General features: G+C 39.5%; 1 protein-coding gene across 1 annotated transcript in view; it reads right to left on the bottom strand.

Annotated features, from left to right (window-relative positions):
- Positions 1-20581, bottom strand: part of LOC122562403 — a 209051-nt gene that overhangs the window by 81680 nt on the left and 106790 nt on the right. Inside the window, exon 5 of the mRNA XM_043715261.1 lies at positions 5967-6020. Coding sequence (XP_043571196.1) covers positions 5967-6020 — 54 coding nt within the window. The remainder of the gene's footprint in view (positions 1-5966; positions 6021-20581) is intronic.

The raw sequence follows: 20581 nt of genomic DNA, 5'->3' as shown, positions 1-20581 counted from the left end.
ACAAAATGTTTAAGTAACATTACCTCTACCTGATGCCTCACAATGATTACTGTTCAGATTTGAGCTGAATGACTTAATTTAGTTAAGAAGTTGCCTTTGTTGTTCTGCCTAAAATGGATAACCTCACACTTATCCACATTAAACTCCATCTACCAACCTTTAGAATTCACCTAACCTGTGCAAATCCATTTGTAAATATCTTATTTCTTTATTGCAAATTATTTTCCCATCTATTTTAGTATAGTCTGCAAATTTGGCTACAGTACTTTCTATCACTGTATCTAAGTTATCAATACAGCTTGTGAAGTGTTGGGGCCAGCATCCTTTCATTCCCTGCTAGTTACTACTTGCCAATCAGAAAAGGACCCAAAAACAAGCGTGACTTTGCTGTATGTGCCATTATCACTTCTGATGCCTTGGTCCGTATGGTTTCATTCCTTTTACCAGAATTTGTAGTGCAGTTACAACTGAGTGGCTTGCTAGGCAATTTCAGATGACACTTAAGATTAGAGTAGATTCCCTCCAGTGTGGAAACAGGCCCTTCAGCCCAACACTCCACACCAACTCTTCGAAGAGTAACTCTCCCAGACCCATTCCCCTACTCCATACTAATGCACCTATCACTATGGGCAATATAGCATGGCCAATTCACCCTACCTGCATATCTTTGGAGGAAACCGGAGCAAACCCACGCAGACACGGGGAGCATATGCAAACTCCACACAGACAGTCGCCCAAGGCTGGATTCGAACCCGAGTCCCTGGCGCTGCGAGGCAGCAGTGCTAGCCACTGTGCCACCCATAAGAATCAACCATTTCTGTGGATCTGCAACTTAGAACCAGACCAGGAAAGGACAGGAGATCTTACTTCCTTAAAGGACTGTTGTGAATGAGATGCAATGTATGTTTACTATGTTTAATTGAGGATTTCTTAACTGTATCCTCATTTCACCATCAGGTGGTATAGTAGGATTTGAATTCAAACTCCCAGGGCAGTAGCCCTTGAATCCCCATAAAGTTCATGATTAAAGTCCCTATTAATCAAATGGTGACAGTAACTTTGTTTAGTGTCATAAATTTCAGTTTGACAATGACTCTATGCCTGGCCTGCCTCCTCTCAAGATCTTTTCCTCATCCTTTCACTCTTGCATTCTAACCGCCGAACTTTGTCAGCTCTATCCCTGACCAATAAGTTTATCTCCTCCAATTTGGCTACTATTTCTGCCTTCTGTTCTTACCATTAACTTCTGAGTGTCAGTTTCTCTCCAGGCCCCTTAACTCCCATTTTCAACTTGCATTGACATCTTGGGCCCCATCTATTGGAAGATGTTGGTAACTGCATGTAGTTCTGAATTGAAGTTTTGAAGAACCATCACTGGATTTCAAACATTAACTCTGATTTTTCTCCACAGATGCTGCCAGACTTCCTATGTTTCTCCAGCAATTGATGTTTGTTATTAGATGAACATATTTTTAATTAATCTGTTCAAACATGTTATGGCACACCTCTGGAGGAGAGAGGACTTCATAACAGGATTCTTTGCTATTAGATGGAACCTTGTCAATTAAAACTTCATCAGATGAGTTTAATTTAACAGCAAGTTATGGTAATTACATTTAAGGGTTCATGTCATGCAGTGGTAATGTCCTTATCCCCAAGCCAAGAAGCCAGAATTTAGGTTCCACCTGCTCCAGAGATGTGCATTATCATTTCTGAATAGGTTGATTAAAATATCTAGTAATTACATTTACATTGCAGTTTCCTCATACAATTTAATTCAGTTTAATTTAGAGGTTATTTTATTTATCAATGCAGGCATTTAAGATTGTACACAATTCAACTTTATAATGCTTTAATGGTTAGATTAGATTCCATACTTGGAAACAGGCCCTTCAGTCCAACAAGTCCGCCCTCCAAAAAGTAACCCACCCAGACCCATTCCCCTACATTTACCCCTAACTAATGCATCTAATACTATGGGCAATTTAGCATGGCCAATTCACCCGACCTGCACATCTTTGGACTGTGGGAGGAAATGAGCATCTGGAGGAAACCCACACAGACACAGGGAAAATGTGCAAACTCCACACAGACAGTTGCCCAGGCAGCAGTGCTAACCACTGAGCCACTTCACCAGACCCCACCAATAACACTATCTATGTCTGCTGAGAAAGATTCTAAAGAATCTAACTGCAAAGTTTTTCTTTTAAATTTAGCTTATTTTAATATCTTTTACATATTATTTCAATTAGAAATACACAGTACTGTACATGTATAGTACAGTATTTCTGCTTATACATAGGTTTTCTGAGCAAAGAAATTCCATAGGGAACCAACTCTCACTTTAAAATGGATTCCTATTGAAAATCATGTTTTCCCAAAAGTTGCAATTTTCATGAATGCAACCAGAACTATAAAAGAGAACTAATATACTAGTCCAATGCCAATACAACTACATCACCATCTTCCCAACAAGAAGTGCTGGAGGAGGAAAACAAAGAGTGGAATGAAGATGAAGAAAAGCAAAGCAGCAAACATCCTTCCCATATCTAAATAGCAATCATACACTTTTAATCACCAGCATATTTATGACTGCTGACCAATTATCTTCTTTTGTTACAGCCTAATTGGTCTTACCCGTATTTAACCACAAATATAAACCAACATCCAGAAAAAAAGATTGGAACCAACAATTTAATTCCACCTATCTAATATTTAACATAAATAATTAAAATTCACTCTTGTGCAAACCTTTAGTGCTTATGTTTATGCTGGTTCAGGATGGAAAATTCTTGAATTGGAGGTGGCACAATTAAGGTTCAACATATTGATTCCTAAGATCAGCGGAGATCTTATGATGAAAGACTAAATAAGATGGTCAATATTCTGGAATTTGATGAATGAGAGGTAATTTCATTGAAACATACAATACTCTGAGGGCTAGACAAAGCAGCTTCAGTGAACTGGTCTTCCCAGCTAAGAAATCTAGAACGTGAGAACATAGTCTCTGGAAAAGATCATCGAGTTGAGAAGAAATATCTTCATACAAAGTATTGTGAATGTTTGGAATTCTCTATACCAGAGGATTGTGAATAGTTTATTACTGGACATATTGAAGGCTGAGATAAACATTTTGGTCTCTTAGGGAGTCAAGGGTTATGGGAGGTGGACAGGAAAGTCGAATTAGGGCCAAAGGTTAGCCATGATTGTAATGAATGGCACAAGTTTGAGTAACCATATGGCCCAATCCTGCTCCTATGTTTTATGTTCTTATGTTCTTAATATTAAATTTCCATCGAGGACATTCTCAACAATGATCTTGAGCAGCTATGGGCCTTGAGACAATGAATGTGATACTAACAAGGGCACTGTTGAAGTGGACACGGATAGGATTAGGTATGGAGCCAATGCAACTCTCCTAATTCTTCACTTCACCTCTTCCCTATGACACTCTGGAAGTCTCTGTCAACATTAACCACTGGAAACAAGATCACAGCCATATGAGCTTCTGTGACAGTAGTGTGAGATGCCATGGAAGCTGTCAGCTACAATACCATTATGAAGGCTGTTTCTGTTGTGTTTGTGATCATTCACTCCATATTGGACAGAATGGCAGAATGACCTCCATTTTCAGCATAAAGCCTGACACAAATTGGAGTTGAATCCCTTCGTGCTTTAAGCCACTGTCACAAGCTACCTGTCAGTGCACTTGGTACTTCTCCATGTATGCCCATTGGCTTTCTGCTGCAGACTAGACCAACTAAATGGACTCATGAACATAAAAATCAGGAGTAGGAGTTTGCCATTATCTCCCTTAAGTTTGGTCACCATTTGATAATGTAACACCTGATCCAATTGTTGGCTCTGCTTCCTGTCTACACTCTATTCCTTTTGACTTTCATGTCAGTTAAGAAAGATCTAACGTAACCTTAAAATATATGACACTACCTCCATCACTCTCAAGCGATGAAAATTCCACAGACACTAAAAGAAGAAATTTTCCTTGTCTCTGTCTTAAATGGGAAACCCTCTTAATTTTAAATGGTTTTCACCCCTATTTCTGGTTTCTTCTACAAGGGGAAACATTCCTGTATCCATCTAGGGATCATAAATGTTTCAATAAGATCACTTTTCATTCTTCAAAACTCCAGAATAGAATAGAATATAATAGCAATTTATTATCATGTGTACTTTTACATGAAAAATACAATGAAAAGTTTTATATGTTGCCACACCACAACACCTAATTTATTGATAAAAGTCATCCATAAAATAACTAAAAAAGTAAAATAAATACAAAGTTCATCACGTTTCAGCTAATGGCTTGTGTACGTGAGGAAAGTTGATTAAGGAACGATAGAATACCCTGAAGATGCAGCCAGGACGAGACCGTCACACTGGGCCAGAAGCCTCCGGACCCAACCTGTCTAACTTTTTCTGATTAGCCATGCCCTTCATCCCAAGAATCAGTTAAGTGAAGCTTCTTTTCTCTGTGTTTAATACAATAAACACTTCCTTACAAAAAAGAGATCATAATTGTTGATTCCAGAGTTGAAGGGGTTGGCTTATAAGGACAGACTGAGTAGACTAGAATTATATTCATTGGAATTTAGAAGAATTAAGGGGGATCTTATATAAACATATAAAATTATGAAGGGAATAGCTTAGATAGAGGTAGAGAGGATGTTCCCACTGGCAGGTGAAATTAGGACAAGAGGGCATAGCCTCAAAATTAGGGGGAGCAGGTTTAGGGCTGAATTGAGAAGGAGCTTCTTCGCCCAGAGGGTTGTGAATCTAAAGAATTCAATGCCTAGTGAAGTAGTTGAGGCTTCCTCAATCCATCTTTTTAAAGCTAAGATGGATATTGTTTGAACAATAAAGGAATTAAGGTGGGTAAATGGTGCTGAGGCCACAAAAAGATCAGACCTGATCTTATTGAATGGGAGAGTGGGCTCAAAGGGCCTGCTGGCCTACTCATGCTCTTATTTCTTATATTCTTATGTATTCATAAAATCATCATACAATCATAGAATCTCTACAGTGTGAAAACAGGCCATTTGACCCAACAAGCCCACACCAACCCTTCGAAGAGTAACCCACCCAGACCCATTCCCCTACCCTATTACTCTACATTTACCCCGACTAATGCATCTAACCTACACATCCCTGAACACCAAGGGCAATTTGGCATGGTCTTTTGCACATCTTTGGACTGTGGGAAGAAACCAGAGCACCCCAAGGAAACCCACACAGACACAGGGAGAATGCACAACTCCACACAGTTACCCGAAGCTGGAATCGAAGTGAGGCAGCAGTGCTAACCATTGTATTCTAAACAGTGATCTCACCAATACTCTGTACAACTGTAGCAAAGTTTCCCAACTTTTATGTTCTCCTTCAAATAAATCACTGTATTCCATTTCATTTCCTCTTCACTTCAGTAGCCACATTTTAGTTTTTTGTGATTCACTTACGAGGACACCAATACCCCTCTGCAACACAGTACTGCAAATCTCTCTCTATTTAAATATTGTGCCGCTTCTCAATTCTTCCTGACAAATTAGGCAAGTACACATTTCTGATATTATAATCCAGCTGCCAAATTTCTGCCCAGATTTTTGGGTGTGATCTTTCTCTTTTTACATCTGAGAACCTTCGTGCCACTTCTGTACCTCTTTGAACAAATTTAACCATTTGAGAACATGCACCTGCTGCATCCAACCAGATTACATCTCTCCCTTATGAATTTGACTACATTTAAGAGGCATCAGTCAAGTATAATTTCCCAAACAATCAACCAACCATTAAATATTTCTGATTGTATATTTGTAGACAGAGCTTGCAAGCCCATTTTCAAACATCATCAAATTTCTGGGCCACTAGTTTCTTTACTTAAAATTAATGATAACAATGCAAAGGTAATACTGGATTTCCAGGATGTAAGTCAAAAAATACTGAAAACATACCTGAAAAGGAATCGGAAACTTTAGCTGACCCAACATTCTGAGCGGGTTCTGTTTCTAGAATATATAACACACACAGATAATATATTTCTTCACACATATGTAAAATACATATAAGTCCAAAATTAAGTTTTATTTTATACCATAAATTAACTGTATGATTAATGAATGTCTAGAATAACAAGTGAATGATACGATTTGTTGGACCATGAGAGAAATGTAATTGCAACTTTCAAATAATTTAAAATCATTAATACATGTTGTTAAAGCTTCATTAAAACAGAAAAGTTAAATTGAAATTATAATTATAGTTTGTCCAATGAGGAACTGTGAAGTCATGTAGAATGTGGGGGGGGGGAGAGAGAGAGAGAGAGAAGCGGTAAAAATCAGATAACTGTAAAGATGCAATCGGTGTACAAATAAATCTTGGGATTCAAGGTTGTGAAGAGTTGAAAATTTCTAAGCTGCAAATAAACACAAATCAGCAGATGACAAAACTCAAAGTTAGGGGATGGGACGGGGGAGTATGACATAAGGAGGGAGGTACTGGAAAGAAATTTGGGTAGAATACATTGAGGAAAGACCAAAACAAAAATATACTAATGGGTGACAAGAACCATAATATCATTCTCTCCTTTACATGTTAACACAATGCTAAGCAGCTTCTTGCCAATTGTACCACTCTTATGGTTAACCTCCTTATTAGCTGAATCTTAAGGACAATAGAAGATTATTGATACTCAAATGAGGACCTTAAAATACTCGTATTTAGCAATGGAGTCAGGCAGCTTTCAAAAACAATGATGAATATTTGTTGAGGAATAGGCAAATATTTTGACATCCTCAGAGAGATGACTGCCGTTATACCATACTCATTCTATGCCATTGTGACTCAACATTCCTACTCTATTTTGACATCCTCAGAGAGATGGCTGCCGTTATACCATACTGGTTCTATGCCACTGTGACTCAACATTCCTACTCATCTGCAGGAGATCTGTAACTGAAGCCCCTATCAACACATTCACTCGTTTTTAAAGATGATTACGACATTGAAGTCCAAAGCTTGAAACATTTTGAATACGAGAGCTAAGAATCAATTCTGTGTATCTTAGTGAGTGATTGCAGCATCCATAGGAATGACTTTATACTTTACTGTGAAATGCAGTATCAATGTCTTGAGATAAACATTTGGGTCTCGAAGCTAAAGACCCAAACTAACCACATAGACGTTCGCTGTTTATGGCAAAGCATACACAATAAAACAGGCTAAAAGTGAAGTAGAACAAAATAGCGGACAAAAATACATTCCTTGGTAATGAGCTCAATGCATTTTACTTATTTCGAACAGAAGGTCAGTGAAATGCTGTCACCTGCCCCGACCGCCTTGTGATGCATTTGTTCCCTCAGTCACTGCTGCAGATATTAGATCGGCCTTGTTATGAAGGTGTAGACATGCATGCACCTTTAAGAGAGACTCTAAGCTGGCATTGACTTAGAGAGGCACAGAGCGTACTGAAGGAAGTTAAAAGGTAACATTTGACTGTGAAACCAATTGCGCACTTGAGTTGCCATGATACAAAAACAAATTCACATCTAGCCAATCAGTTTAAATTATGCGTTGAAAAATGTGGTGCTGGAAAAATGCAGCAGGATAGGCAGCATCCGAGGAGCAGGAGAATCGATGTTTCGGGCATAATCCCTTCTTCAGGAAGAAGGGCTTATGCCCGAAACGTCGATTCTCCTGTTCCTCGGATGCTGCCTGGCCTGCTGTGTTTTTCCAGCACCACAGTTTTCAACTCTGGTCTCCAGCATCTGCAGTCCTCACTTTCTCCTAGTTTAAATTATGCCCCAAGATAGCAAAATCCAATCAAATTTGAATTTAGTATTTTGACAACATCAAAACCAATGAAATGATCTGATTTTTGGGGTATTAAACCAGACATTTTGATGGTTAGGGGAAGAACTGCCAAGGACACCAACAAATATAGACTGCTAGCTGAAGAGCTCTCTGAAAGGTACCTGTCTATAAGAAGCTTGTGCAGCAGAACATCAAAACCGACTTAGAAAAAAATCTACAAAGGAAAATCTACAAAAGAGAATTGATTAAAATGACTGGTTTTGAAACGTGATTTTTTTTTTGTAAATCTTAATTGGGGTTTCTTTTATCGGACCAGTATTGTAGAGTGAGAGGTAAAAGATGTTCTCTGTGGGACTTAAAGAATAAAATAGTTAATGTTTAATTTAAATAGTCCCCTCTGGGATAATTCTTTGCCTCTCGAAATTTAACAGATTACAGCATTAGGTGAGCTTCTCTGTGTGTCGGGTTTAAATTTGCAGAGGGGTTTACCCCGTGTCGTAACAGCCTTTAGTAGTGAACTCACAAAAAGTAACTGACCCAGATGGACTCCCTGGCGTGCACTCAGTTCCTGCACATACAACTAGCAGGAGTATTCATTGACATCTTTAACCTCACCTTACTATGATCTGAAGTCCCCCCCGCTTCAAGAAAATCACCATCATCCCAATATCAAAGAAATTTCATGCAGCATGCCTCAATGACTCCTACCTGGTGGCTCTGACCTTCATAATTATGAAGTATTTTGATAGGTTAGTTATGTATCATATCAACTGTAGTCTTCCATCCTGCCTTGATCCCTTGCAATTTGCCCATTATTGCAACAGGTCCAGCGCAGATGTAATCTCCCTGGCCCTACATTCATCCCTCAAACACCTGGATAACAAGTATATCTGTGTCAGGATCCTACTCATTGACGACAGCTCAAACTTCAACACTATAATTCCAACCAAGCTAACCTCCAAACTCTGAGACCTAGGTCTCTGCTCCACTCTCTGCAACTGGATCATCGATTTCCTGACTCACAGACTGCAATCAGTGAGAATAGGCACAGCACCTCCTCCATGACAATCCTCAACACTAGTGCCCTGCAAGGCTGCATACTCCACTGCTTACCGTACTCTCTGTACACTCATAACTGTGGGCCAAATTTTATTCTCAGTCTACAAGTTTGCTGACAAAATCCCAATTGTCTGCCAAATCTCTAACAATGACATGACAGAATACAGAAGAAAGATAGAATGTTTGCATAAAGATAACCATCTCTCCCTTAATGTCAGCAAAATGAAAGAGTTGGCCATCGACTTCAGGAAGCAAAGTGGAGGGCATGCCTCTATCTACATCAATGGTGCTGAGGTGGCGATGGTCGAACATGACAAGTTCCTCGAAGTGACGAGTACCAACAATGTGTCCTGGTCCGCCCACGATGACGCAATGGTTAAGAAAGCACAGCAATACCTCTACTTCCTCAGGAGGCTAAGGAGATTCAACATGTCTGTAAAGACTTACCAATTTTCATAGATGCACCATAGAAAGCATTCTATCTCGATGCATCACAGCTTGGCATGGCAACTGCTCTGTCCAGGCCTTCAAGAAACTACATGGAGTTGGGAATGCAGCCCAGTTCATCATGTAAGCCAACCTTCCATCCAGTGACTCCATCTATATACCTAGGAAAGGCAGCCAACGTAATGAAAGACCCCTGCCACCCCAGTTACAATCTCTTCTAATCTCTTCCGTCAAGCAGAAGACACAAAAGGTTGAACACACATACCAACAGATTCAAGAGCAGCTTCCTCCCAGTAGTTATTAGACTTCTGAATGGACTTCTCAAATTTTAAGTTTAAGGTTGACCTCTCCATTTGTGCACCTTTTCTGCAGCCATAATATTGTATTCTTCGCTCTGTTCTATTATCGTTATGGACTGTTGACCTGTACTGCATGCAGAACAAAACGTTTCACTGTACCTATGTACATATGACAATAATGGATCAAATCAAAAAAATGTAAGCAAGCTGCTCCATATCTCAGAAACAATGGGAGGAGCTTCCAAAACCTCATACTAGTGCAGGGGTGCAGCAAGCAGTTTTCTTTTGAGAGTTGGGTTCCAAATGTTAATGAGTGAATTCTGAGTGAAAACGTGCATGGAGAGTGGAGGTGTTAATGTGGACTACCAATACTTGTTGAATTGAATTAGCTTTATTGTTACATGTACTCAAATGATCACAGTGAAGAAGTTATAAGTCACCAGTGACAGCGTCATCTGAGGTACAAAGGTACCTAGGTTCAGATTCTTCAGTTACAGATTAGTTACAGTGTAACAATGTTACCAACACACATCCTTAGGTACAGAATACCTAGGTACAATCTTTGATTTGAAAGTAGAGAAATTAAGAAGAAAAAAGGTACATTACAGCTATGCATAGTTTAACCATAGATCAGAAAATCAAGAAGGAAAGTTAAAAAGACAAACATCACAGTCTGTCTCCAAGACGTCTCCTCAGCAGATAAGTCGGGGCCTCCAATGTGGTCTGACTGCTGGCAGCCACCATGCTCCACACTGGGCCGCTGCTGCCATACTTCGCAGTGGACTGCTGCCGTTTCACCTTTCCCGCTTCACACCGGGCCACTGGTGTGTCTACTTTGCAACATTGATTGTTGGCATCCACACTTTGGAGGCCAGGGCCATGTATCCAAGGCAGAGAGAACTGAGGAAAAGAGGAAGAAAAATGGGAAAAGAAGAAAAAACAACTGGCAGAGTGGACAAGCTCTGGATGGAGTCACCTCTACCATTAAAGCGATGACAATGGAAAGACATTGTGTTCCATCCACCATGAGCAGACTGTGTTGTTGTCACCTATTGCAGCCTGAAAACAGTTGTAGCCATAAATGTTATGGATTAATTAGACCTTGGGTCATAAGCAATGCTATCCATGGCCTAATTCTGGGATATAATACTGCTTGCAGATGATGCCATAGATTGGTAACAATTTTCTTCTTGCAGTGAACACATTCATATATATTCTTCCTCAATTAAGATGAGGTAGGAGATATGCTCCTTCAACATCCTCTGTAACTATGCATCTGTTGCACTCTACATTGTCTGATTTCTGGCATCTTGTGTTGCTCAGGTTTTTCTTGTTTCTCCCAAAAACATCCTACTACATCACCCATGTTTATAAGCAAATAATCTACGGGACAACAACAGCAAAGCAAAAGCAGCGAAGTCTCTCTCTCTCTCTCTGCAAAAAAGATGAATTTCAGAGTGCTAGAATTCAGCATAAAACATTTTGAAACAAAATAATATAGAAATAGTAAAGTAACAAATACTGCATGTATACTGAATTGTACTTTGAAATAATTTTGATGAAAAGACATTCTAAGCATTCAGGACCAAGTTGTGCTGCACAGGATCTACACATGGCAGGTGAGATTGGGTTCTGCACAAAGCACAGTATTTGCATAATTTAGCTAAATTTACAAAGTTGATACCTCAACCAACATAGGAGATAGTGTACGTATGATTAGAAGTGTCTGATGCTTTTTAAAAATTAATTCACAGGATATGGGTGTCACTGGCTAAGCCAACATTTATTGTCCAGCCCTGGCCATCATTGAGATGGTGAAAAGTTGTTTTCTTGAACCATTGCAATCTAGTTGATGTAGTTAAACCTAAAATGCCATTAGGGAGTGAGTTTCAGCATGTTGACATAGCAACACTGAACAAATAATAATGTTTATCCAAGTCTGGATAGTGAATGGCTTTGGAGGGGAACTTGCAGGTGGTTGAATCCCGTATATCTGCTGTCCTCCTAGACTTTAGATAGTAATGATTGTGGGTTGGAAGGTGCTGTCTAAGAAGCCTTGGTAAATTTTTGCAGTGCATCTTGTAGCTTGTCCACACTACTGCTGGTGAGCATCAGTGGTGGAAGAATTGAACGTTTGTGGATGTAATATTGACCAAGTGGGTTGCTTGGTCCTGGATGGTATGTTGAGTATTATTGGAGCTGCACTCATCCAGGCAAATGGGGAGCATTCCTGACTTGTGCCTTGTAGATGGTGGACAGGCTCTGGGGAGTCAGGACCTGAGTTTCTTTCTGCAAGGTTTCCACAGTACTTATATGACTAGTGCAGTTTACTTTCTGGTTAATAGTAATCCCTAGATGTTGATAGTGGGAGATTTGTTGATGATGATGTCATTGAATGTCAAGAGGTGATGGTTAAATTCTGTCTTCTTGGAGCTGGTCATTGCCTGGCATAATTGTGTGACTCCTATGTTACTTAACACTTTTCATCCCAAACCTAGATATTGTTCAGGTCTTGCTGATTTTGGGCAAAACTGCTTCATTATTCAGTTAGTCTCATGGATGGTGCTGACCATAATACAGTCATCAGTAACATCCCATCAGGTGGGACAGTGGTGCATGGAAAACCTGCCATCTTCCCGATTAAATCTATGAAAGGAAGGCCATCCCCAAGCCTCTGCTATTTGAAACCCCGAAGTGAGCAATCAACACACATCACTTTCCAACTTCTCATCAATGAAGAAATAGTTTCTGTTTAATCTAACAAGTGGATAACTTCACATTATTTTTTATTGGCCATACTCTTGCCCATTCTCTTAGCCTACTCATGTCATTTTGTGTCTCTTTGCATTTTCCTCACAATTTACATTCTCACATAGTTATAGAGTCACAGAGTCATAAAGATGTACAGCACAGAAACAGACCCTTCGGTCCAACTCGTCCATGCCAAGCAGATATCCTAACCTAATCTAGTCCCATTTGCCAGCATCTGGCCCATATCCCTCTCATTCCTTCCTATTCATATCCCCACCCAGGTGCCTTTTAAATGCTGAAATTGTACCAGCTTCCACCGCTTCCTCGGACAACTCATTTCTGCACCATTTTCCTTTCATTTTTGCACTACCCTCTTCATGAAAAAGTTGCCCCTTAGGTCCCTTTTATATTTCTCCCCCCTCACCTTAAACCTATGCCCTCTAGTTCTGGACTCCCCATTACAGGGAAAAGACTTTGTCTATTTATCCTATCCATGCCCCTCATGATTTTATAAACCTCTCAGTACGGTAACCTCTCAGTCTCTGACACTCCAGGGAAAGCTGCCCCAGCCCATTCAGCCTCTCCCTATAGCTCAAATGCTCCAACCTGGCAACATCCTTGTTAATCTTTTCTGAACCCTTTCATATTTCACAATATCCTTCCAATGGGAAGGAGACCAGAATTGCACTCAATATTCCAAAAGTGGCCTAACCAACGTTGTGTACAGCTACAACAGGATCTCTGAACTCCTATACTCAATACTCTGATCAATAAAGGAAAGCATACCAAATGCCTTCTTCACTATCCTATCTACATGCAACAGTACTTTCAAAGAAGTATGAACCTGCACCCCAAGATCTCTTTGTTCAGCAACGCTCTCTTGGAACTTACCATTAAGTGTATAAGTCTTGCTAAGATTTGCTTTTCCAAAATTCAGCACCTTGCATTTTTCTAACTCAAACGCCATGTGCCACTCCTCAGCCCATTGACCGATCTGATGAAGATCCCGTTGTACTCTGAGGTAACCTCCTTCGCTGTGTCATCAGTAAATTTGGAAATACTACATTTGGTCTCCACATTCAAATAGTTTATATAGATTAACAATAGCTATTACCCCAATGCCAATCTTTGCAAACTCCCACAATTAACAGTTATTCATATGTTTCGGCTCTCTGTTTTTGCCTGTTTAACCAATTCTCTACTCATACCAATAAATATTACACCAATTCAATATCGTCTAACTTTGCTTATTATCCCCCTCTGTGGGGCCTTACCAAAATTCTTCTGGAAATACAAATGCAACACATCCACATTCATTGATGCTCAAGTAACATAATCAAAGTACTGCAGAAGGTTTGTCAAACCTTTTCATAAATCCATATTGACTCTGAACAAACATGTCATTATTTTCTAAGTGTTGAGTTATCATTTCCTTTATAACATATTCTAACATTTTACCTATTACTAAGATATCAAACTAAAAAGTCTATTATTCTCCATTTTTCTCTCCCTCCTCTCTTAAATTGTGGAATTACATTTCTTATTTTTCAATCTGCTGGAATGTTCCCAAAATCTATAGATTTTAGAAAGATAATTATCAATTCATTCTCTATCACATTCTTCAACAGTCTGGGATGTGACTCATTGGGTCCAAAGTACTTATCAACCTTCTGTCCAGTTAATTTTTCAAGTACCATCTGTTTACTGATATTAATTTTATTCAATTCCTCATTTTCACAGGTTGCTTAGTTCGCCAACAATTCTGGGACATTTTCTATATGTTCTTCTGTGAAACACCATTGACACTGCAGCGGTGTGTACCACCTACAAGATGCACTGCAATAATTCACCAAGGCTCCTTAAATGATATCTTCCAAACTCATGATTACTAACACCTAAAAGACAAGGGCAGCAGATAGATGGAACATCATGACCTGCAAGTTCCCCTCCATGGCACTCACTATCCTGACTTGGAAATATACTCCCATTGTTTGGTTTTGCTGAGTCAAAATCCTGGAATTACCATCATAAAAGTATTGTGGGTCTACATGCAGCACATGGACTGCAGCAGTTCAAGAAGCCAATTCACCACAACTTTCTTGAGGGCAACTGTGATGGGTAATAAACTGGCCCAGCTAGGGATAATTTTGTCCCATGAGTGAATACAAAAAACAGATTTTCTCAGGTTTTCCTTGCTTCTCCCAAAAGCATCCTACTACATCACCCATGTTTGTAAGCAAATAATCTACGGGACAAGAACAGCAAAGCAAAAGCAGCAAAGTCTACTGGGAGGAGTCACGGCTAGCATGGAATGCCTTCAGAGATATCTTGGAGCTGAAATTACTGAGTCCAATCACTACAACAATCTTACCTTATACCAGATATGACTCCAACTCTGCAACCAGGATTGAGGTTTCCGAACCTGAACAATCAAGAGTTTCATTTTCCTTCTGATTCCCTATGACTCATTTACTAGAACTCTTGGATGCTATACTTAATCACATGAGGCTTTGATGTCAAACGCAGTCACTCTAACTTCACCTCTGGAATTCTGCTTTCTGTCCATGCTTCAACCAAGGATATGAGGAGCTCAAGAGCTCCAGGGCCCTGAATGGCAGTGAGTAGATTATTGCCGAATACAGCTGCTCATAATACTTCCAGAACCTTACTGACGATTAAGAGTACCCTGCCATTTTGGAGAGTAAAATTGCTGAGTAGCACCTGATTGTTACCAATTTTTAAGTCTATTCTCTGTCCTCCTTCAACTGAATCAGCCAAGCTTGCTATCCAGAAAGCAAATTTCTGGGCTATCCCTTCCAAAAGGTCTTGTTACTATGCATTTGTGTTCTGTGATTCAAAACATAACCCTCATTTGATCTGGCTTTAAGTCAATTCTAATCTGCTGCTGGATGGTATGGAATGTATGTTGGTGGTTCTATGGGAGTCAAGTTCCCAGACAGACCTAACAAAAGGGAACGACATGGGTTAGCATGACACAGAAAGTTAACACAATAAGATGATGAGGAGTACAATATGCCAAGTTGCCTAGATGTGTGCAACACCTGCAAGTTAAGTTCAAGGAAAGGAATTCATTGCACTGCCTTCAGCATTGAAAAAGTGGAGGCAGCCCGCAACCGAAATATAAGTTAGACTTAACAATCAGGTATCTCAAACACAATAAGTATCACTGCCCAAAATGATGCTAAAGTTGGAAAATATTCTCACAGTTCCATTGCCAGACATGCCACTGGGTGATATCACTGCTGCTTTTTACTTGAAGAAAGCATAACGCCAAAAGAAAGTACTTCTCTCTTATGAAGATGTGTTTCCCATGGGAAACATTTCAAAAATGCTGACAAATGACGAATTGGACATCCGCTGATACTTAGTACACATCTAATGAAACAATTTGGAAGAAATCACATTGCATCATCTGGTGACTTGAAAGTTCAAGACTGTCATTTTATTCAGAATTACTTGTGCATGGATGCTGTCTGATAGTCTCGTTGGATGATTGTTGTAGCTTTGTGATTCTGCTAAGTGCCAGAATAGTTGTACAAGCAAATTTTCACTAGCACACCAAACAATGCCTTGGTTTGCTATCATGATACATTAAAGAAAATAGCATAGAAAAAATCCCTTCTGGTACGAGATGTGCTTTTGATCATTTTGGTTACTCATTTTCTCCCAATCTCTAAATGTCAACCTAGAGATTTTAAATTTCTGAAATGAAAGTTCAAGCTCCCTATAAGACTAAACTGACAATTCAAGCAATACAGAACTTCAAAAATGCAAAAGCTAAGGCAAAACAAATAGCAAAAGTAAAAATTAATATCACAAAATACAGTAAATGTAATGAGTAATGGCAGCCTAACATGCATGTCTATTTATCCATTACCAATAATTATACAATTGAATCAACACAGAGTCTGAAAGGGAGAGTGATGTCAACATATTGAGTAATCGTGCTGTTTCTTTAAATAGGTTATGTTGTCCTTCATTTTTTTTCAGAGGGGTCATAAGTGTAGTGGTTCCAGGACGTCTAGTTTTTATGGGTGTTAGGGCCAATTTGAGTATAGCTAATAGCCACTACCCCAGGCAGATGGTTTTCAAGTTTAAAAAAGGTACTTGCACAATGAAAGGGGAGTGGTCAGTTCTCCCAGTTCAGCTTTTCTCTGGTTTGGTTTTAGCAGTCTGGCTGTTCAGAGCTAGCAGTCAGTCAGTTCAAGGCTGCAGGTCAAAGAAAGAATGACTTGGAAGAAGATATTGAATGCTGAATCTCGCTGCTATCTCTCTCTCTGATGTCTCTCCTGTAAGAGTGTGTGTTTGTTTTTTCCTTTGTGCCAAGGGGTGTTTATGGAGATTGTTGCAGGAATTTGGAACAGCAATATTAACTTGGGATTATTGGTTGGGTTTTTGGATCGGTTAAGTTATTCTATACTCTGTTCTTTTTGCTTGCATTTCATTTGGTAATCTTGCAATTAAATTCTGTTTTGTTTAAAACTAAGCAGTTGGGCCAGCTGCAACATTCCTGGAATATCCACAGTATACCTGCTCAAAGCAACTTGCAAAGTTAGAGTTCAGGCTACTTTCCTGAAAGGTTTTGAAGGGGTCTGGCCTGGTCCACAAAAGACTGAGGGCTCTTAATGGGATTTGTACCATAGTTCTGATTTGGGATTAGAGTTGCTGGACTCAAAGGCAATGAGTGGTAGGTGTTAGTGTCTTTTATTCTGGGTATTGAATTCGGTTGGTTTAAATAGTGCTTGGGATAGCAAATGCTCTTTCATTCACCAAGTGTTTTCTGGGGTTGGAAGAAGTGACTTTTGGAAAAGTTGAATAAGTCCAAACAGCTGGAGTTAGCAGACAATCTGGAGTTGGAGCTACCTCCTTCTGTGAGAAATGAAAGGACAATTGAGGCAATAGCTCAGCATTTATATTTGCTGGGAATACTACCTGAATCTTTGGAGATGGCTTAAATTCAATTGAAAGTGAAGCAATTTGAGTCAGAGACAAAACACAAGGAAAGGACAACAGAAATGAAATGGTTTGAGTTAAGATTAAATGCAGGGAACAGAGAGAGGAGAGAGAGAAAAGGAGAGGGGGAAAGGAAAAAGACAGGGAGTTTGAACTTCAAAAATTGACATTTAAAAAGGAAAGTCAGCTTAAAATGATGGAAATGAAGACTGTAGGTAAGCTTAGTGAGGAAGGGAGTGAGTGTGAGCAAACTCATGGTAGCCAAAGACCCAGTGAGGTTATGTTTAATTATATTAATGCATTGCCTAAATTTGATGAGAAGGATGTAGAAGCTTTTTTCACCTCATTTGAAAAGGTGGATAAACAAATGCAGTGGCCAGTAACAATATAGGTTTTGTTGATCATAACAAAACTTGTAGGTAGAGCTAGTAAGGCATTTGCATCATTATCAGAGGAAGTATCGGGTATGAGAAGGTGAAGAAAGCCATCTTAGGTACATATGAGCTTGTGCCAGGAGCCTACAGCCAACATTTCAGGAATCTAAGGAGGGAATCTGGTCAACCTACATTGAGTTTGAAATTATCAAACAAAGTAATTTTGATAGGTGGATAGGCATTAAAAATAGGGCAAACCTAAGATGCTTTTAAAGAGACAATTATTTTGGAGAAGTTCAAAAATTCACCTCCTGAGGTAATGAGAACTCGTGGAAGAGCAGAGAGTTAAAATGGCAAGATTAACAACTGAAATGGCTGACAATTGTGAGTTGGTCCATAAATCAAAGTTTGCCTTCCAAAATCAATTTCAATCCATGAGGGATAGAAATTGGGAAAAAAAGAAATCCTCACGTGGAAATGGAAAGGTAGATCTCTGTGAAGATCATAAGGATAACTTACCAAAGGGTAAAAAGGAAACCCATGAAGGAGAAAGAGAAGTTAAAAAGCTCCAGTGTTTTCACTGCATTAAGTAGGCCACGTGAAAGTACTATATTGGTTGGTTAGGAAAAGCACTGGGAAGCCAGATGTAGGGAAACAGGACAAGACAGTGAAGTTTGTTGGAGTGGTAACGGAAAGCACTGTGGAGGCTAGAAACCTGCACCAGAATTTACATCCTGGTTGGAGGTTGGTTAAGGAGGAAGTGCCAGATCTTCTTAAATCATATACCTGTGAAGGTAACGTTTGCTCACATAGGCCAAGAGCAGCAGGTTACAATATCAAGAGATACAGGATCCTCTCAATCTTTGATGTTGAAAGATGAGGAGAGAAGTACCTCTGACGGACTACTGCAAGACAAAATACTAGTAAAGGGAATTCACGGTGATTCAGGAAGTGCTCAATCATGCAGAGTGAGGTTAGAATGTCCAGTGAAGAGTGGAGAAGCCGTGGTATGAGTACTGGACACACTCTCAGCTCTGGGAATACAATTTGTCTTTCCTAGTGATATTCATAGGTAGCAGTGATGCCTACTATGGTTGAAAAGCCAGTGGAAACTCAGGCAAGTAGTACTGCCGAGGGTTCCAAAACTGAGGTGTTGGGGGTGGCAAAGAACTACCAGTAAGGGGTTATTTAGGGGTGAGAAAAACATTTTTACTGGCCTGGACTGCATAAGGATGTAGTTGAATTTTGCCAGACATGTCATGCATATCAAGAAATCAGGTAATAAAATCCGCATACCTATGCCTAATTTTGAGGAAACTTTTACAAGAGTCTTAATTGATTGCGGACGACCCCTACCTCAAACAAAAAGTAGGAATCAGTATTTGTTAACAATAATGGATGTGTCCACAAGATTTCCATAGGCCATTCCATTATGCAATATCACAGCTAAAATGATTATGGAAGAGTTACTCAAATTTTTCACTAGATAGTAACTTCCCACAGAGATAAAAATCAGGGTCAAACTTCACATCAAAATTATTCAAGAAAGTTTTGGACAGCTTAGAAATAAAACAATTCAAATCTACTGCATACCGTCCAGAATCGCAGGAAGCACTAGAAAGGTAGCATCAGACATTAAAGACCATACTGAGGACTTATAGTCAAGACTATACAGATGATTGGGATGAGGGAATTCCTTTTGTACTTTTTGTGATCAGAAATACATCAAATGAATTGACCAAATTCAGTCAACTTGAATTAGTTTTTGGTCATGAAGTGAGATGACCACTAAAATTGATTAAGGAGAAATTGGTAAGTTATAATTCAGAGACCACATTTTTGGACTATATATTAAATTTTAGGGAATGATTAAATAGAGCAAGGGGAGGGGTTGGTTAGGCAGCATTTAAAAAGTATCACAGCAAACAATGAAACAGGAAGCAGACAAGAAATCAAAAACTTGCAATTTTGTTATCAGAGGTAAGGTGTTAGTGTTACTTCCAGCGATAGGTAAAGCTTTCAAAGCAGGTTTAGGTGAATCTTATCATGTCGAAAGGAAATTATGTGAGGTGAACTATTTGATATGGACTTCGGACAGGAAGAAATCTCACAGAGTGTGTCATATGAATATGCTCAAAAGATATTTTGACAAAGAAAGAAAGGCAAAGGAGACTGCATTACTGGTTACAACACAGACGGAAGAACTAAGTTCAGAAATTCTGAATTAGCCATTCATCAAATTAAATTGGACAATGAGGAAGATGTCAAAAATTGGGAAACATTATTGAATTAGCTTCCAGAGGAAAATCGAAATAAACTGAAAGAATTATTACTATCAAAGTTTGTGCGAAGATTTGTAGCTCGGGTGCTCGTTGTTGTGGTTCTGTTCGCCGAGCTGGAAGTTTTTGTTGCAAACATTTCGTCCCCTGGCTAGGCGACATCATCAGTGCTTGGGAGCCTCCTGCGAAGCACTTCTTTGATGTTTCCTCCGGTGTTTACAGTGGCCTGTCCCTGCCGCTTCCGGTTGTCAGTTTCAGCTGTCCGCTGTAGTGGGTTGATATATTGGGTCCAGGTCGATGTGTTTGTTGATGGACTTTGTGGATGAATGCCATGCCTCTAGGAATTCCCTGGCTGTTCTCTGTCTGGCTTGCCCTATGATAGTAGTGTTGTCCCAGTCGAATTCATGTTGCTTGTTGTCTGCGTGTGACACACAGACAACAAGCAACATGAATTCGACTGGGACAACACTACTATCATAGGGCAAGCCAGACAGAGAACAGCCAGGGAATTCCTAGAGGCATGGCATTCATCCACAAACTCCATCAACAAACACATCGACCTGGACCCAATATA

Source organism: Chiloscyllium plagiosum, chromosome 25 (assembly GCF_004010195.1).
Source record: "Chiloscyllium plagiosum isolate BGI_BamShark_2017 chromosome 25, ASM401019v2, whole genome shotgun sequence".
NCBI classification, from domain to species: Eukaryota; Metazoa; Chordata; class Chondrichthyes; order Orectolobiformes; family Hemiscylliidae; genus Chiloscyllium; species Chiloscyllium plagiosum.
This window is presented reverse-complemented; position numbering and strand designations above follow the sequence as displayed.